At 43.3% G+C, this 12,268-nt stretch overlaps 1 protein-coding gene across 3 annotated transcripts in view; it reads left to right on the top strand.

The window, feature by feature from the left end:
- Nucleotides 1-12,268, top strand: part of LOC137258402 (sodium-dependent multivitamin transporter-like) — a 35,339-nt gene that overhangs the window by 977 nt on the left and 22,094 nt on the right. The window contains exons 1-5 of one of the 3 annotated variants that reach the window (XM_067796073.1): nt 3,988-4,296; nt 5,148-5,532; nt 10,219-10,284; nt 10,662-10,713; nt 10,925-10,992. In XM_067796073.1, coding sequence (XP_067652174.1) covers nt 5,185-5,532; nt 10,219-10,284; nt 10,662-10,713; nt 10,925-10,992 — 534 coding nt within the window. In that variant the 5' untranslated portion in view covers nt 3,988-4,296; nt 5,148-5,184. Of the gene's footprint in view, nt 1-3,987; nt 4,297-5,124; nt 5,533-10,218; nt 10,285-10,661; nt 10,714-10,924; nt 10,993-12,268 lie in introns of those variants that run through there. The other 2 variants (XM_067796071.1, XM_067796074.1) reach the window with 2 other exon arrangements.

The following is a 12,268-nucleotide window of genomic DNA, read 5'->3' as shown; positions in this document are numbered from 1 at the left end:
CATTTATTCACTCGAGAAATATTTTCAGAATTTTCAATTTTGAAAATGTAGACCAGTTTTTTTTAAATTCTGTTTCTTTTATGTTTTATCAAAATATTGTACGTGTATATACGGATATAAAATATAACATCACTAGAACAGTGATTTTCCCTGGGCTGAAATTCGGAAATTCCAAGTAACACTGACATATATGAGATATACGTTGTCGTGAATGATGCTGGGCGATGGTGTATTCAAGTGACTAAAGAGTTGCCCCGTAACGGCCATTCTTGGATCACTCGCCATGATGTTGCTAGTATGTCATTAGAAGCAGCGTAAAACCTAACGCACTTTAAAGGTATCTGTTGTCTAATGTTTAAACAAATTCAGGAGATCTTGGGCTTTTCTTTGGTTTTGTCTGTTTGCGCAGCGCCGCTCTTCGATATGGTCTCTCTGCGGCTGTCTGTAGATATTCGAATCTGGACCAGACAGTCCTCTGATGAGACTTGCAGACAGAGCCAGGTTGTGGAGTCCCAGGATTACCTGGCCCTCCTGGTGCTGCTTCGATGTGTTCTTCGTCAATGGCCGATCTTGGCGTTTCCGAATACGGCGTCCCAGTTATTCCCAAAGGTGCTCTGTTGGGACAGATCTTGAAGAGCTTAAACTTGCTTTGATCGCCAAAGTTCACTCTGCACCAGTTTCGCTGCTGCCAGTGTGACACGGTCCTGGTTGATTTCAGTCGGCACGTGGGTGTTGGCACACCAACGTCATGCCCTTGAAAGGTGGATTGGCACGGAGAACATGAATGCGGAGTCGTCAGGCCACAGTCTGGATGTCCAATGCCGTTGGCGCTTGATACGTCATAGTGACGCATCGGTTCCTCACGTGAGACACCCGTAAATACCTGTCTTCGTATTGGGTAGAGACCTTCAGCCTATCACTCTTTGGTCTGTCTGCAGTACTGCCAGAATGTCGTAGACGTGTGACAAGTCTTCCGATGGTGGATTTGCAGCATCACTTGGTCCCAGCCACATGCTTTTGTGCCTGTGCCATCTGTAACATACCGCTTGCTCTCTCCCTCTGCTCTGGTGTTAAACGAGGCATGATTTTGATCACAGGGTTGCGCAGCAGAACGAAACTGACCAGTCTTCGTATATGCGAGCGAAGCGAGCAAAGGTTGGCAACAAACTTCCCTCGCTTCGGTCCGAAAAATATTTTTCATGTCAAAATAAAATATCGCCACCATCAAATATAGACACACATTTACTCACAGGGTTGTGCTCTCAGATTTCCAACCTCATACTTAACAATTACTCACGTGAAATATATTTTAATCAACGTTTTAAGCGCCGCTGGTGCTCTCACAGAGCGTTCTTCGCCTCCATTACCCCTGCCAGCTTCCGGTTCAGCGGAATGAAGGAACAGGTTAGGTAACTCTGAAAACACTTGTCGAGTCGCATGTCCTCCGCAAAGTTCGCAGATGACAGTCGTCGTGCATATTAACCATGAATGAGGAGCAAAGGAACTGCATTGCTGTTGCTGAGGCAGGTCACAATCTCCTTGTAACAGGACAATGCGGGACAGGAAAGACATTTACTTTGAGGTATGGATGTTTTGTTTTTAAATTTCAAGTCATCAAGTGGATTTGTCGTGAGGTGTCATGGTTTTCGTTTACAGTGAAAACGATCTTTTGCTTTGTAATAGAACTACTTTGTATTGATAAGAATTGGTCAAGAAATGAAAAGAATAGCTTTTCGTCAAATCGGTACTTAGATCTCATGGAACACTTTTTCTTAACAAGAAAAGAAATAAGTTTAATTTTACTTCATATTACGTACCAGCTGACGGCATCTGTCCCAGCGTATGGCCACATTTTACTGTGTTTGTATTTCCCTCAAAAATAACTAGTTGCGCAATTACCTCCCTTGTATTCATCCACTCGCTACGCCAGGAGTGAGCCTTTTTAGAGTAACTGTTACTAAAATTCTAACAATAAACACAACATACCAGATAAATAATCTGGAACAGTTTAATGAGAAATTTGGGCAATATGATGTGTCCTCTTAATTTCTGCTTATTCTTGTTCCTTCATTCCGCTGAACCGGAAGCTGGCAGGGGTAATGGAGGCGAAGAACGCTCAGTGAGAGCACCAGCGGCGCCTAAAACGTTGATTAAAATATATTTCACGTGAGTAATTGTTAAGTATGAGGTTGGAAATCTGAGAGCACAACCCTGTGAGTAAATGTGTGTCTATATTTGATGGTGGCGATATTTTATTTTGACATGAAAAATATTTTTCGGACCGAAGCGAGGGAAGTTTGTTGCCAACCTTTGCTCGCTTCGCTCGCATATACGAAGACTGGTCAGTTTCGTTCTGCTGCGCAACCCATTTTGCGCTACACTTTGCCTGTGTTTTGATGTACCTTCGATGTATATATATAATGGTGTCATACGGACTGATTATTGCTTACTATGCAATCAATGTGCTCCGGTAAACAGTAAACACATAAAACATCGAGTGCATCTCGTGCAAGCTGTTATTGCCTTGTGGGTAACACAGCGGCTCCGGTGATTCTGCCCTGATGCTTTGGATCCCCTTGCGCAGAGCTCTAAGATGATCGTAAGATGTGCAAGAGCGCTAAGATGATCGTATCTCCTACATATACAGACAGTGTAGGATAACTCTTTGAAGGTTATCATCAGGTTTATGGTATGTCAATGGACGGTGTGTATTATCTGGTACAGACTTCATGATCGACAGGCCACCCTCACATAGTAGGGATGTCTCTGGATACATGATCAGCACAACCTAATTAATTCTCAGCTGCTTGAATTTGTCAAATAATCATGACCAAGGCCTACATTTTTCGAAGCAATCTTAGCGCTAAGATAGTCGTAAGTTAATGTTAACGTATGGCGCTTACGACTATCGTAGCGATCACTCACTCACTCGCTCTTTGAAACCCGCGAGCATTTAGTTCATAAAATAACACTACGGCATCCCCAACTCCGCTTCAGTATCCCGCTTGAAATATTCACATTCTTCCATACCTTATACTTGCAAAAGTCTGTCATCAAATAATCATAGTTTAAATGGAAGTAATTTATAAAAACTGAAAATAACAGACTGGCGTCCGCTTATCTAGACTTGCTTCTTTAAAGAATAGATTTACTATACACCCACTGGCTTAACATTCCGTAAAGCCTTGAAGCAAGGCTATCAAGTCCTTATCAGCAACCTTAATGGGCACCTGGGCTCACTTGCACTAAGCGATCTTAGCGTTACAATGAATGTAACTCCCTTTCTCCAACGTAGGCTTAAGATATCGTAGCTTTGTGCAAGTGGGCCTCAGCTGAACTGGTGTTGTTCATGTCGAACAGGATGTAGAAAACCTCCATGGACTGGTGGATAAAGCACTTTCCCGATATGGGCTGTTCGTTCCGTGGATGCCTTGTACAAATGAGGCTTTAAAATACGATACTTAGTGTGAACTAAATTGGTGTGCGACTTTAAGTGAGTGATTTTATAGTTTTACGCCGCAGTCAGCAATATCCCAGCTATATGGCGGCGGTATGTAAATAGTCGAGTCTGGACCAGACAATCCAGTGATCAACAGCATGAACATTGATGGGAACCGATGACATGTGTCAGCCAAGTCAGCAAGCCTGACCGCACGATCCCCGCGACTTGGAGGGTATGACAACAGAATTACTGTTCGGCCCTAGTATGTATAGGCTACTATGGCATAATGCAGCATCTCGGTTGGCTACCACAAAAAAATATGCAGAAGTCCGAACTAGTATACGCAAACACTCACACACACGCGTCTCTGTACAAGTGCAATAATCCTGAGCCCCATTTGACCTCACTCCACTATACTGAATGCTGTACGTAGATGGTTTGGTTGCTAGAAGTGAGGCAGAAGCTGGTGCAGTAAACACCGTACTTATTTACCAGTGTGTATAACCCCTGTCGTTGTATGACTGACGGGATGACAGGTGCACACGGACACTATTGGTGGCTATAGCTGGACCCAGTCGTTTCACTGCCGCCCGAGCTTTCATTCCAATCTCCTTAATCATCTTGTTTTCTCTGCAGGTTTCGATGTGGAATAATTCTCCGTGGTAACGTGTAAAAAGGCGATTATTATTCCTTGGAATACATAATCGGACTGAGGTGTTTGGAGGAGCGAGCTGCAGATAGCGTCGCAGGAAATCACCACGTCACTTAATATGTGGAGGCACGTTGTGGAATGCTGTTGGTCAACGGCCATGCTTTCGTTATTATAGACTTTGTGCTTGGACTCTCGTCGTAATGTAAGTTATTACTGCGTGGACACGTATTGTGACGTGCTTACCGTATTTAGTCTTGTCTAAAGTCCGTGTGAAAAGAGGCATTTAGGTAATCTTGGTTTTCAATAGAGATGAGGATGTAGAGTCCCTTGAGAGATAGGTAGAGTATGTTGCAAGATGTCTGGAAACAAGGTGTAACTGTGTATTGGATAGACATCGGCAGAACATGTTGCGAGCATTATTGTACGTATGTGTCTGGGACAGAGATAGGTAGAGTATGTTGCGCTTACTATTGCACGCATGTGTGGGATGGATATAGGTTGGGTACGTCGCGCGACGTTTCCACGCATGCCATTGTGTGGGGCAGATGTTTAGAGTATGTTGCGAGCAGATTTGTACATATGTGTCTGGGAAAGAGATAGGCAGAGTACGTAGCGAGCAGTATTGTTCGTAAACGAGTGTCTTGGATACAGATAGGGAGAGCAGTCTTTTAACTAGGTCTGCTGTATTGATAAGATACATACAGTGTCCTCATGTCTACTTATGAATGGCGGGTTTCGTCCCTGACCTGGACAGCATACAATGGACACGCAATCAATCAATCCATTCGTGTTTGGACAGACTCCTCCTCGCTACAGAATGTAGACATGGTACTTTGGTAGGCTACCATCACGTTCCTCTGATGTGTTTCATAGACAAGGACAAGATTGGGATTAGCTGTTATAAAACTGATAGGCCCAGTTTCTTCATTAACTATTGTCACATTAGTCCGCATGTCTTCCTCTGATAGTAAGGTCGCCATGACACCCCTGTCCGCTCAAAACGATGTCCAAGCGGAAGTCTCCTTTCCCTCCGCCATATTAATATTGTTTCAGTTTCTTCCAGCTTCTCTTCTAGCTCCTGGTCGGAACAATGGTGGCATCCAGCCGCACCTTCCACTGGGCAGACTATCTCCTGTTCATCCTGATGCTTGCCGTATCCTCCGCCATTGGAGTCTTCTACGCATGTCAGGCCAAGCGGAAGGCGATCACCATGGACACCCATCTGACGGGAGGCAGGAAAATGACCCTTATCCCTGTCACCTTCTCCATCTGTGTCAGTTTCATGTCTGCTGTCTTCATCCTCGGCATACCCTCCGAAATCTACAACAACGGCGGCATCTACTGGCTCTACGCCATCGGCTACATCCCCGTCTACATCGTCAGTGCCTTTGTCTTCGTCCCTATGTTCACCAATCTCAACCTCAACAGCGGATATCAGGTTTGTATTCTCCTGTATTTGTACCTTTCCGTCCCCCTGCGTTGTCATAGTAACTTCAAAATCAGCATAGCTAAGCATTTGCCACCACGTTTGTTGCTTATAGTGACCACAGAATCCCGAAAAAGGTTGTTTTAATCGTGTGTCATTGTAGCCAATATATATGACTTAGGATTTCCTCTGTGCAGTTGTCCAGTATTGTAGCTCCGTAACTCGTAGCTGATCGTGAATGAATGAGAATGGTTTATGCCGCATTTGGCAGCAGTCCATCAATATCATGGCGGGGGACATCTGGAATCGGCTTCACACATTGTACCATGTGAGAAATCGAAACCTGTCCTTCAGCGTCACGAGCGAACGCTTTAACCTCTAGGCTGGCTACACACGCCCCGGTAAGTGATCGAACTGGGACAAGACAAATAAGTGATTAATACGATGAGGCACAATCCCCATCCTCGTGGGTGGTGTTGACACAAGTATGTTCCGCGCTGTCTGTACGATTTTATTGTATTCGGGAATATTTCAGGTGCATGACCTCGGTCTGTAAATAATTCGTGTCCCAAATCTACAAAGCTTTCCTGACGCTGCGACCTGTAATAACTCTATGGTTTAACAGAGGCGTACGGATGTCGTAGCGCTATGCACGCCTTGTGGATCTGGGGTCCATTGCACAAAATAACCTTAGCGCTAAGATTACTTTAAGTCTGTGTGAAGGTGTGGGAGTTACGGCCACCTTAGCGGTGACAGCGCTTTGTCCAACGGCACCCAAGGGCTCTTTTAACATAGCACTAAGATGATCGTAAGTCACTGAGGTAACCTTAGTGCAGTGTTAAAATATGGGACTTCAGGTTAACCTTAGTAAAGGTTGCTTCTTGAAAGGTGAATGTTGACGATACATTCCAGTTATTCACGTCATGAGACAGCATCGAGACAGCTGGGATTGATGAAAGCTACCATGCGGCTCGGCGTCCCTGACTGGCCGGTCACACTGGTCGGTTCTGACAATAAGCATGGATTGCTGAAGACCAGTTCAACCAGAATCATCGACGTTTCTACTGAATGTATCTTAGATGGCAACTAGTTGAGAAATTTGCCATCAAGTTTCATTTCTACCATTTATGCTATTACATGGAAGCCCACATGGGTAATTGTGTCTTCATCATAGACAGTTCTTCTTAAGCTACTCTGTCATTAATTCACTGTAATGAGTGAGTGGGTGAGTTTTGTCTTATACGTAGTAAAAATCCAGCCACGTGGCGGCGGTCTTTCATTGATTTAGTCTGGACCAGTCAATCCTGTGATAACAACATGGGCATCTATCTACGCTACCGGTATACGATGACATGTGTCGACGAAATCAGCGGGCCTGACCACCCGATCCCGTTAGTCGCCCCTTACGACAAGGACCGGTTTTCGAAGACAAATTCAAACCCAGATCTTCACAGGTTTTCACAATGGGGAGAAAACCTTGCAAAAAGGACGCTTTTTAAGTGAACTGCCTCAGGATTATTTGCATCAGTGGCTTCCCTCAGATTGTCTTGGGAACTGTAGACACTGCTTCATTGATTACAAGACTTGGTATCGATGCACGGATTCAAAAGTAGTTCCCGCCTGGTGAACTCATTTGCACATCTATTGGATAATACTTCCCAGTTAGTGGAACCGATCTATGTAATCACTTTTCCGTAATGCTCAGTGGTTGCTAGCATTTTCGGTGCATCATACCAAACTAATAAACATGTTGTGGAAGAACAATGTTAAAATATATTTTATTCATGAAAATGATTGCATCATGCTCTGATGATACAGCTTCAAACGTAAACCTGGGTGAACTATGTTCGTGTAAGTAACTTTAAGCATTATCCGAATATAACGCGAATGACCTTGGGATGTTTAGGTAAACACTGCTTAACAACACCAGTCTAGGTGCAATGTGACACATTTAACTTTGTTTTAGAAAGCCTCGAGTCGGAAATATGTTCCCGGGCTGCAGTTGGAGACACGTCTGAAACGTAGCTACGAAGCTATTTACATAAAAACGACATCGTGACCGCATAACATGTAGACATGCTCTCAGTCAGATGTAGACTGGTGTTGTTGACCTGCGGCGAGTGCACGCTGTTAATAACGGTAACATGTACGCCAGCATATGTGACAACATCAGTGAACGTATGTATGTGCCTGACAAAACACGGAACAGTGTAAATATCAACATCGATCTATCACAACGCTGGAGTTTCTGAGAGGTCGACGTCCCCATACAGACAGAGTCCTTGTTCAGTCTGAATTTGGTCATGACAACAGCTAGAGTAAATATATAGGACTGAGGCTAGTTCTAATTCACGGAATTTACTTTACTGTCCTTCACTTTACAGGAGGGAGAGCGAGAATGTATTCTGAGATGCAATAAAAACGCACACCAGGAGTGATTGATTGAGTTTAGTTTTACACCACACTCCGCAATATTCCAGTTATATGGCGGCGGTCTGTAAATAATCGAGTCTGGACCAGACAATCCAGTGATCAACAGCATGTGCATCGATCTGCGCAATTGGGAACCGATGACAGGTGTCAACCGTGTCAGCGAGCCCGACCTCCCGGTCCTGCTAGTTGCCTCTTACGACAAGCATAGTCGCCTTTTATGGCAAGCATGGGTTGCTGAAGGCCTATTCTACCCAGGGACCTTCACGTGTCACACATCAGGAATAAATGTCCGATATATTTATCATGAATCCCCAAATTACACATAACGGTACAGGAAATGGCGTTATGACGACAGTGTACAGTACTGCAGTGTTTGCTGAGGATTACGGATGCAATGTTGTCTTTGCGAGCATTTCCAAAACAGGTGGTACGAGAATACACAACTGTCAAATGACACATCTTGATACCATGTGTGTCTTCCTTGGGCAGCCATGCAAGCTCGGAGTCTGCCATTCATTGATAAGCACAACCAGAAGCGATTCCGAAGACGGCGGCATGACGACAATGTACGGACGAGGCGCTCCCGGACGTGGATGTCTTGGCCACTTCCGGTTGCCCTATGATGTTGCTGCAGCCTCGAAACGGTCATCTGGTGGGCGTGGAAGTGATTAGCAGCATCTCTCTGTGTTTGGCCAACATGCGGCATTCCAGTCGCTTAGTACCTTTGGACGTTGGTCAACCGTGGCATCGTGAATGTGAATAATAACCATTTCTGTAACTGTGCTTTTACTGGAGGTGAGTGCATGTTGTACGTGCACGCGGATTTTCTGTTCATCCAGCTGCGTTGTCATGGCAAATTATCTACGTGCTTTGAGATGTAACGCCCCTGTGATTTGAGAACGGGGGATTCGAACGTAAACAGCAGAGCTGTGCATTTCTTAACCATATGTGTTTACCATATGGTAGTTTTTGAAACTGCAACATCTCTTGAACGGACTTAGTTTACGGAGCCCGCTATGCGTTTTTAACGCCTCTCAATATAGAATTCTTATTCCCAGATTTTTTTCTTCACAGCAACTTCACTTTTCGAGAACGTGAGAGTGTGTAATACTTATTCCCGGATTCTACTTTACTGTGCTTCACTTTATGAGAAAGGGATAGCGAGAATATATAATTCTTGTTCACGGATGTCACTATATCGTACTTTTACTCTACGAGATAGACAGTGTATAATTCCTAATCCTGGATTTTACTTTATTGAACTTTACATTACGAGAGAGAGTGAGAGAGCTCCTGAATTTTACTTTACGAGGCAGAGAGTAGAATACAATCTTTATTCCTGGATTTTGCTTTACGAGAGAGAGAGAGAGTTAAATATGGCGTAGGTCACACACACAAGCATATGGGGAAACGTATATGCAGCCTATCGAACAACTGGTCATGGAAACCTCATGACTTTGTTCCAAGTTGCTAGGGTATTATTTTACTCTAGCTGTTGTCATGACCAAATTGTATAAATTCTCTCCAACTTAATGAGTGAGTGAGTGAGTTTAGTTTTACGTCGCACTTAGCAATATTCCAGCTATATGGCGACGGTCTGTAAATAATCGAGTCTGGACCAGACAATCCAGTGATCAACAACATGAGCATCGATCTGCGCAATGGGGAACCGATGACATGTGTCAACCAAGTCAGCTGATCTGACCACCCGATCCCGTTAGTCGCCTCTTACGACAAGCATAGTCACCTTTTATGGCAAGCATGGGTTGCTGAAGGCCTATTCTACCCCGGGACCTTCACGGGTCTCTCCAACTTAAACCATGTTATAGTTTACATATAATTTTGATAAAGTTTTGCCCAGTGACATATACGGTTATGTCTGTTTCAGTTGCTAGAGTGCCCGAATGGCAAATAGGTTCTTGACTGTGAGCGAACCTTAACGATAGCATGTCGTCATAATGAATCTGGAGGCATTTCAGAAACTGCGATGTGGTCTTGTTGATTGTGCTTTCAATTACGATTAAATGTGTACATGTGGTTGCTAAACATCGCCTAATACAAGAAATAGTATATCTATCAATATTACATATGAGCAATTTAATAATGACCAGATCATACCCGCAACTCACTGCTACACTTGGTGCCAGGGACTCCCTTCCCCATCTGTGTGTCACGAAACTAATAGGAAACATGCCAGCCTTCAGTTACAGACTGCTACCGTCAGAGGTACAAGTAATGGTGATAACTATTCTTGTCGGCTTTCAGTATTTGGAGCGTCGGTTCAACGGTTACATCCGGGTTCTCGGTTCAGCCACCTTTACGTTTGAAATGGTGAGACCCGATTTATTTATTGTTTATCGCCACACCCGGCCATATTGCAGCTGTATAGTAGTGGTCAGTACATACTTGAGTCTAAACAAGACAGTCCAGTGGTCAGTATCATGAACATCAATGTACGCAATTGGTATGCGATGACGAGTCAACCAAGTCAGCGAGTCGAGTCTGACCACCTGATCCCGTTACTCACGGATCTAAACGGTTTCCTAAGAAATGTCATATATCAATGTATATATTACAGACTGTATTTCACTCCTATTTATACAAACGATTGTTATGAGCATGATTAGACATGTTTATCTTCTTGTATTGAACTGCAGACCAATGAAACTCAGGCATGGAATGAAGGTAACATACTGTGTACATTTCAGGTGATCTATATGGGCGTTGTGATGTATGCCCCGGCACTTGCGCTCAGTCAAGGTAACATCAATAACCCAAATCATGAATCCTACAAACCGCTAATTTTGAAGTCTACAGTATATATCTCAGTTCTGTAATTTGTTAACATCATCTCGTTTAAATATCAGTTTTTTTATTTTACACATTATGATCTGTTGAACAGATAAATCTCTGTCTTCAACCTATATTTGCGTACTAGTCGTTATGTAACGACCATGGCTTCTTGTTTTAGTGACGTCATTCTCCACCGAGATGTCTATCCTCATCATGGGTTTGGTCTGCACTTTCTACACTTCAATAGTAAGTCTGGGTTGCACTCGTGAGTGTGTTTAATTTTACGCCGCTTTTTAACAACATTTCAGAATTATTTCGACAAGGGGCACCAGGAATCGAAACCAGTGTAATAACAAGTAGGCCGTATAATTAGATATAACTAGATGCGTCATTCTGAGTAGATGTATAGGGAAAACAAGGATGCCTTATATGATACAGGTCATTTCTTATGAGGATCGTGTTTTATTGGAGAGTTAAAAATTATCATTAAACCTGCAATAATAGAACTCAATCCACTCACTCAGTCCAATAAACTGCATTCCTTCAGCTCCCGTTTATATGGCTGACCCACAGATTGCCGAGTTCGATTCCCGACATTAAGTACGAGTAGGAGTCGTGGCGCCATAATTTCATATGATCTCAGTGTCAGTCAAGGATCTGTCATTAATGAAAGGGTTTCATAATGATTCTCGTATGAGAGAAATGCTGTTGAAAATGGTGTTATGCCAAAGCAAGTCACAACTGAGTGGTCTCAGAGCCAAATATGATTCCAATCATGTCAGTCTTCAAAACGTGGCCCTTCGTAAAATAATTACTGTCGACTCACTTCAGTCACGATTCACTCATTATACATGCACAGTTCCTTTGCCTGTGTTTAGAATGACATTGTGGTATGAATATTAATAAATTCTAATTATTCTCCATATCTATATCAGACTTCAGTTTGTGAAAATGGAACAATCTGTCTTACCTGTGTCTCCAGCTAATTAAACCGTGAGGTTGAAATGGGGGCCAGGAAAAGGTGAGACCGAGAGAGGGGGATCGTGTATACAGTAGCTTCTCACCTGTTGACCTAATCGATCCCCCTGTACACACGGGCACCAGGGACGGAGACAGGTGTGTAGACACACAATCTTCAGGTATTTCTACACCGCCAAATGTGATGAGAACGCGTATTTAAGGTGACATGTTTGCGGGTTAATTATTGCAATATCCGGAATAGAAGTTTACCCTCTACTGAATAAGAACAGTTCCGATAAAATTCAAATCGAACTCTGAACAATGAAGTGAAATTTTAGCTTTACTAAATTTGTACTTGAAACTGCTTTCAAAAGTTTTGAAAGTTCGTGGATATTCTGCCTGTGGGAGTAAGAGGTTTGTTCAAACTGAGATATGTAAATAGCAAAATCAACGGGAGGTGCTCAAGAACTTGTCAACTGTGTTATGACTTGACATTGTTTAAATATTTATCAGTGTTACTAAGATTCGGATCGCGTTTCCATTTTTTTATTCTTTAAAAAAA

This window comes from Haliotis asinina, chromosome 12 (genome assembly GCF_037392515.1).
Source record: "Haliotis asinina isolate JCU_RB_2024 chromosome 12, JCU_Hal_asi_v2, whole genome shotgun sequence".
NCBI classification, from domain to species: Eukaryota; Metazoa; Mollusca; class Gastropoda; order Lepetellida; family Haliotidae; genus Haliotis; species Haliotis asinina.
This window is presented reverse-complemented; position numbering and strand designations above follow the sequence as displayed.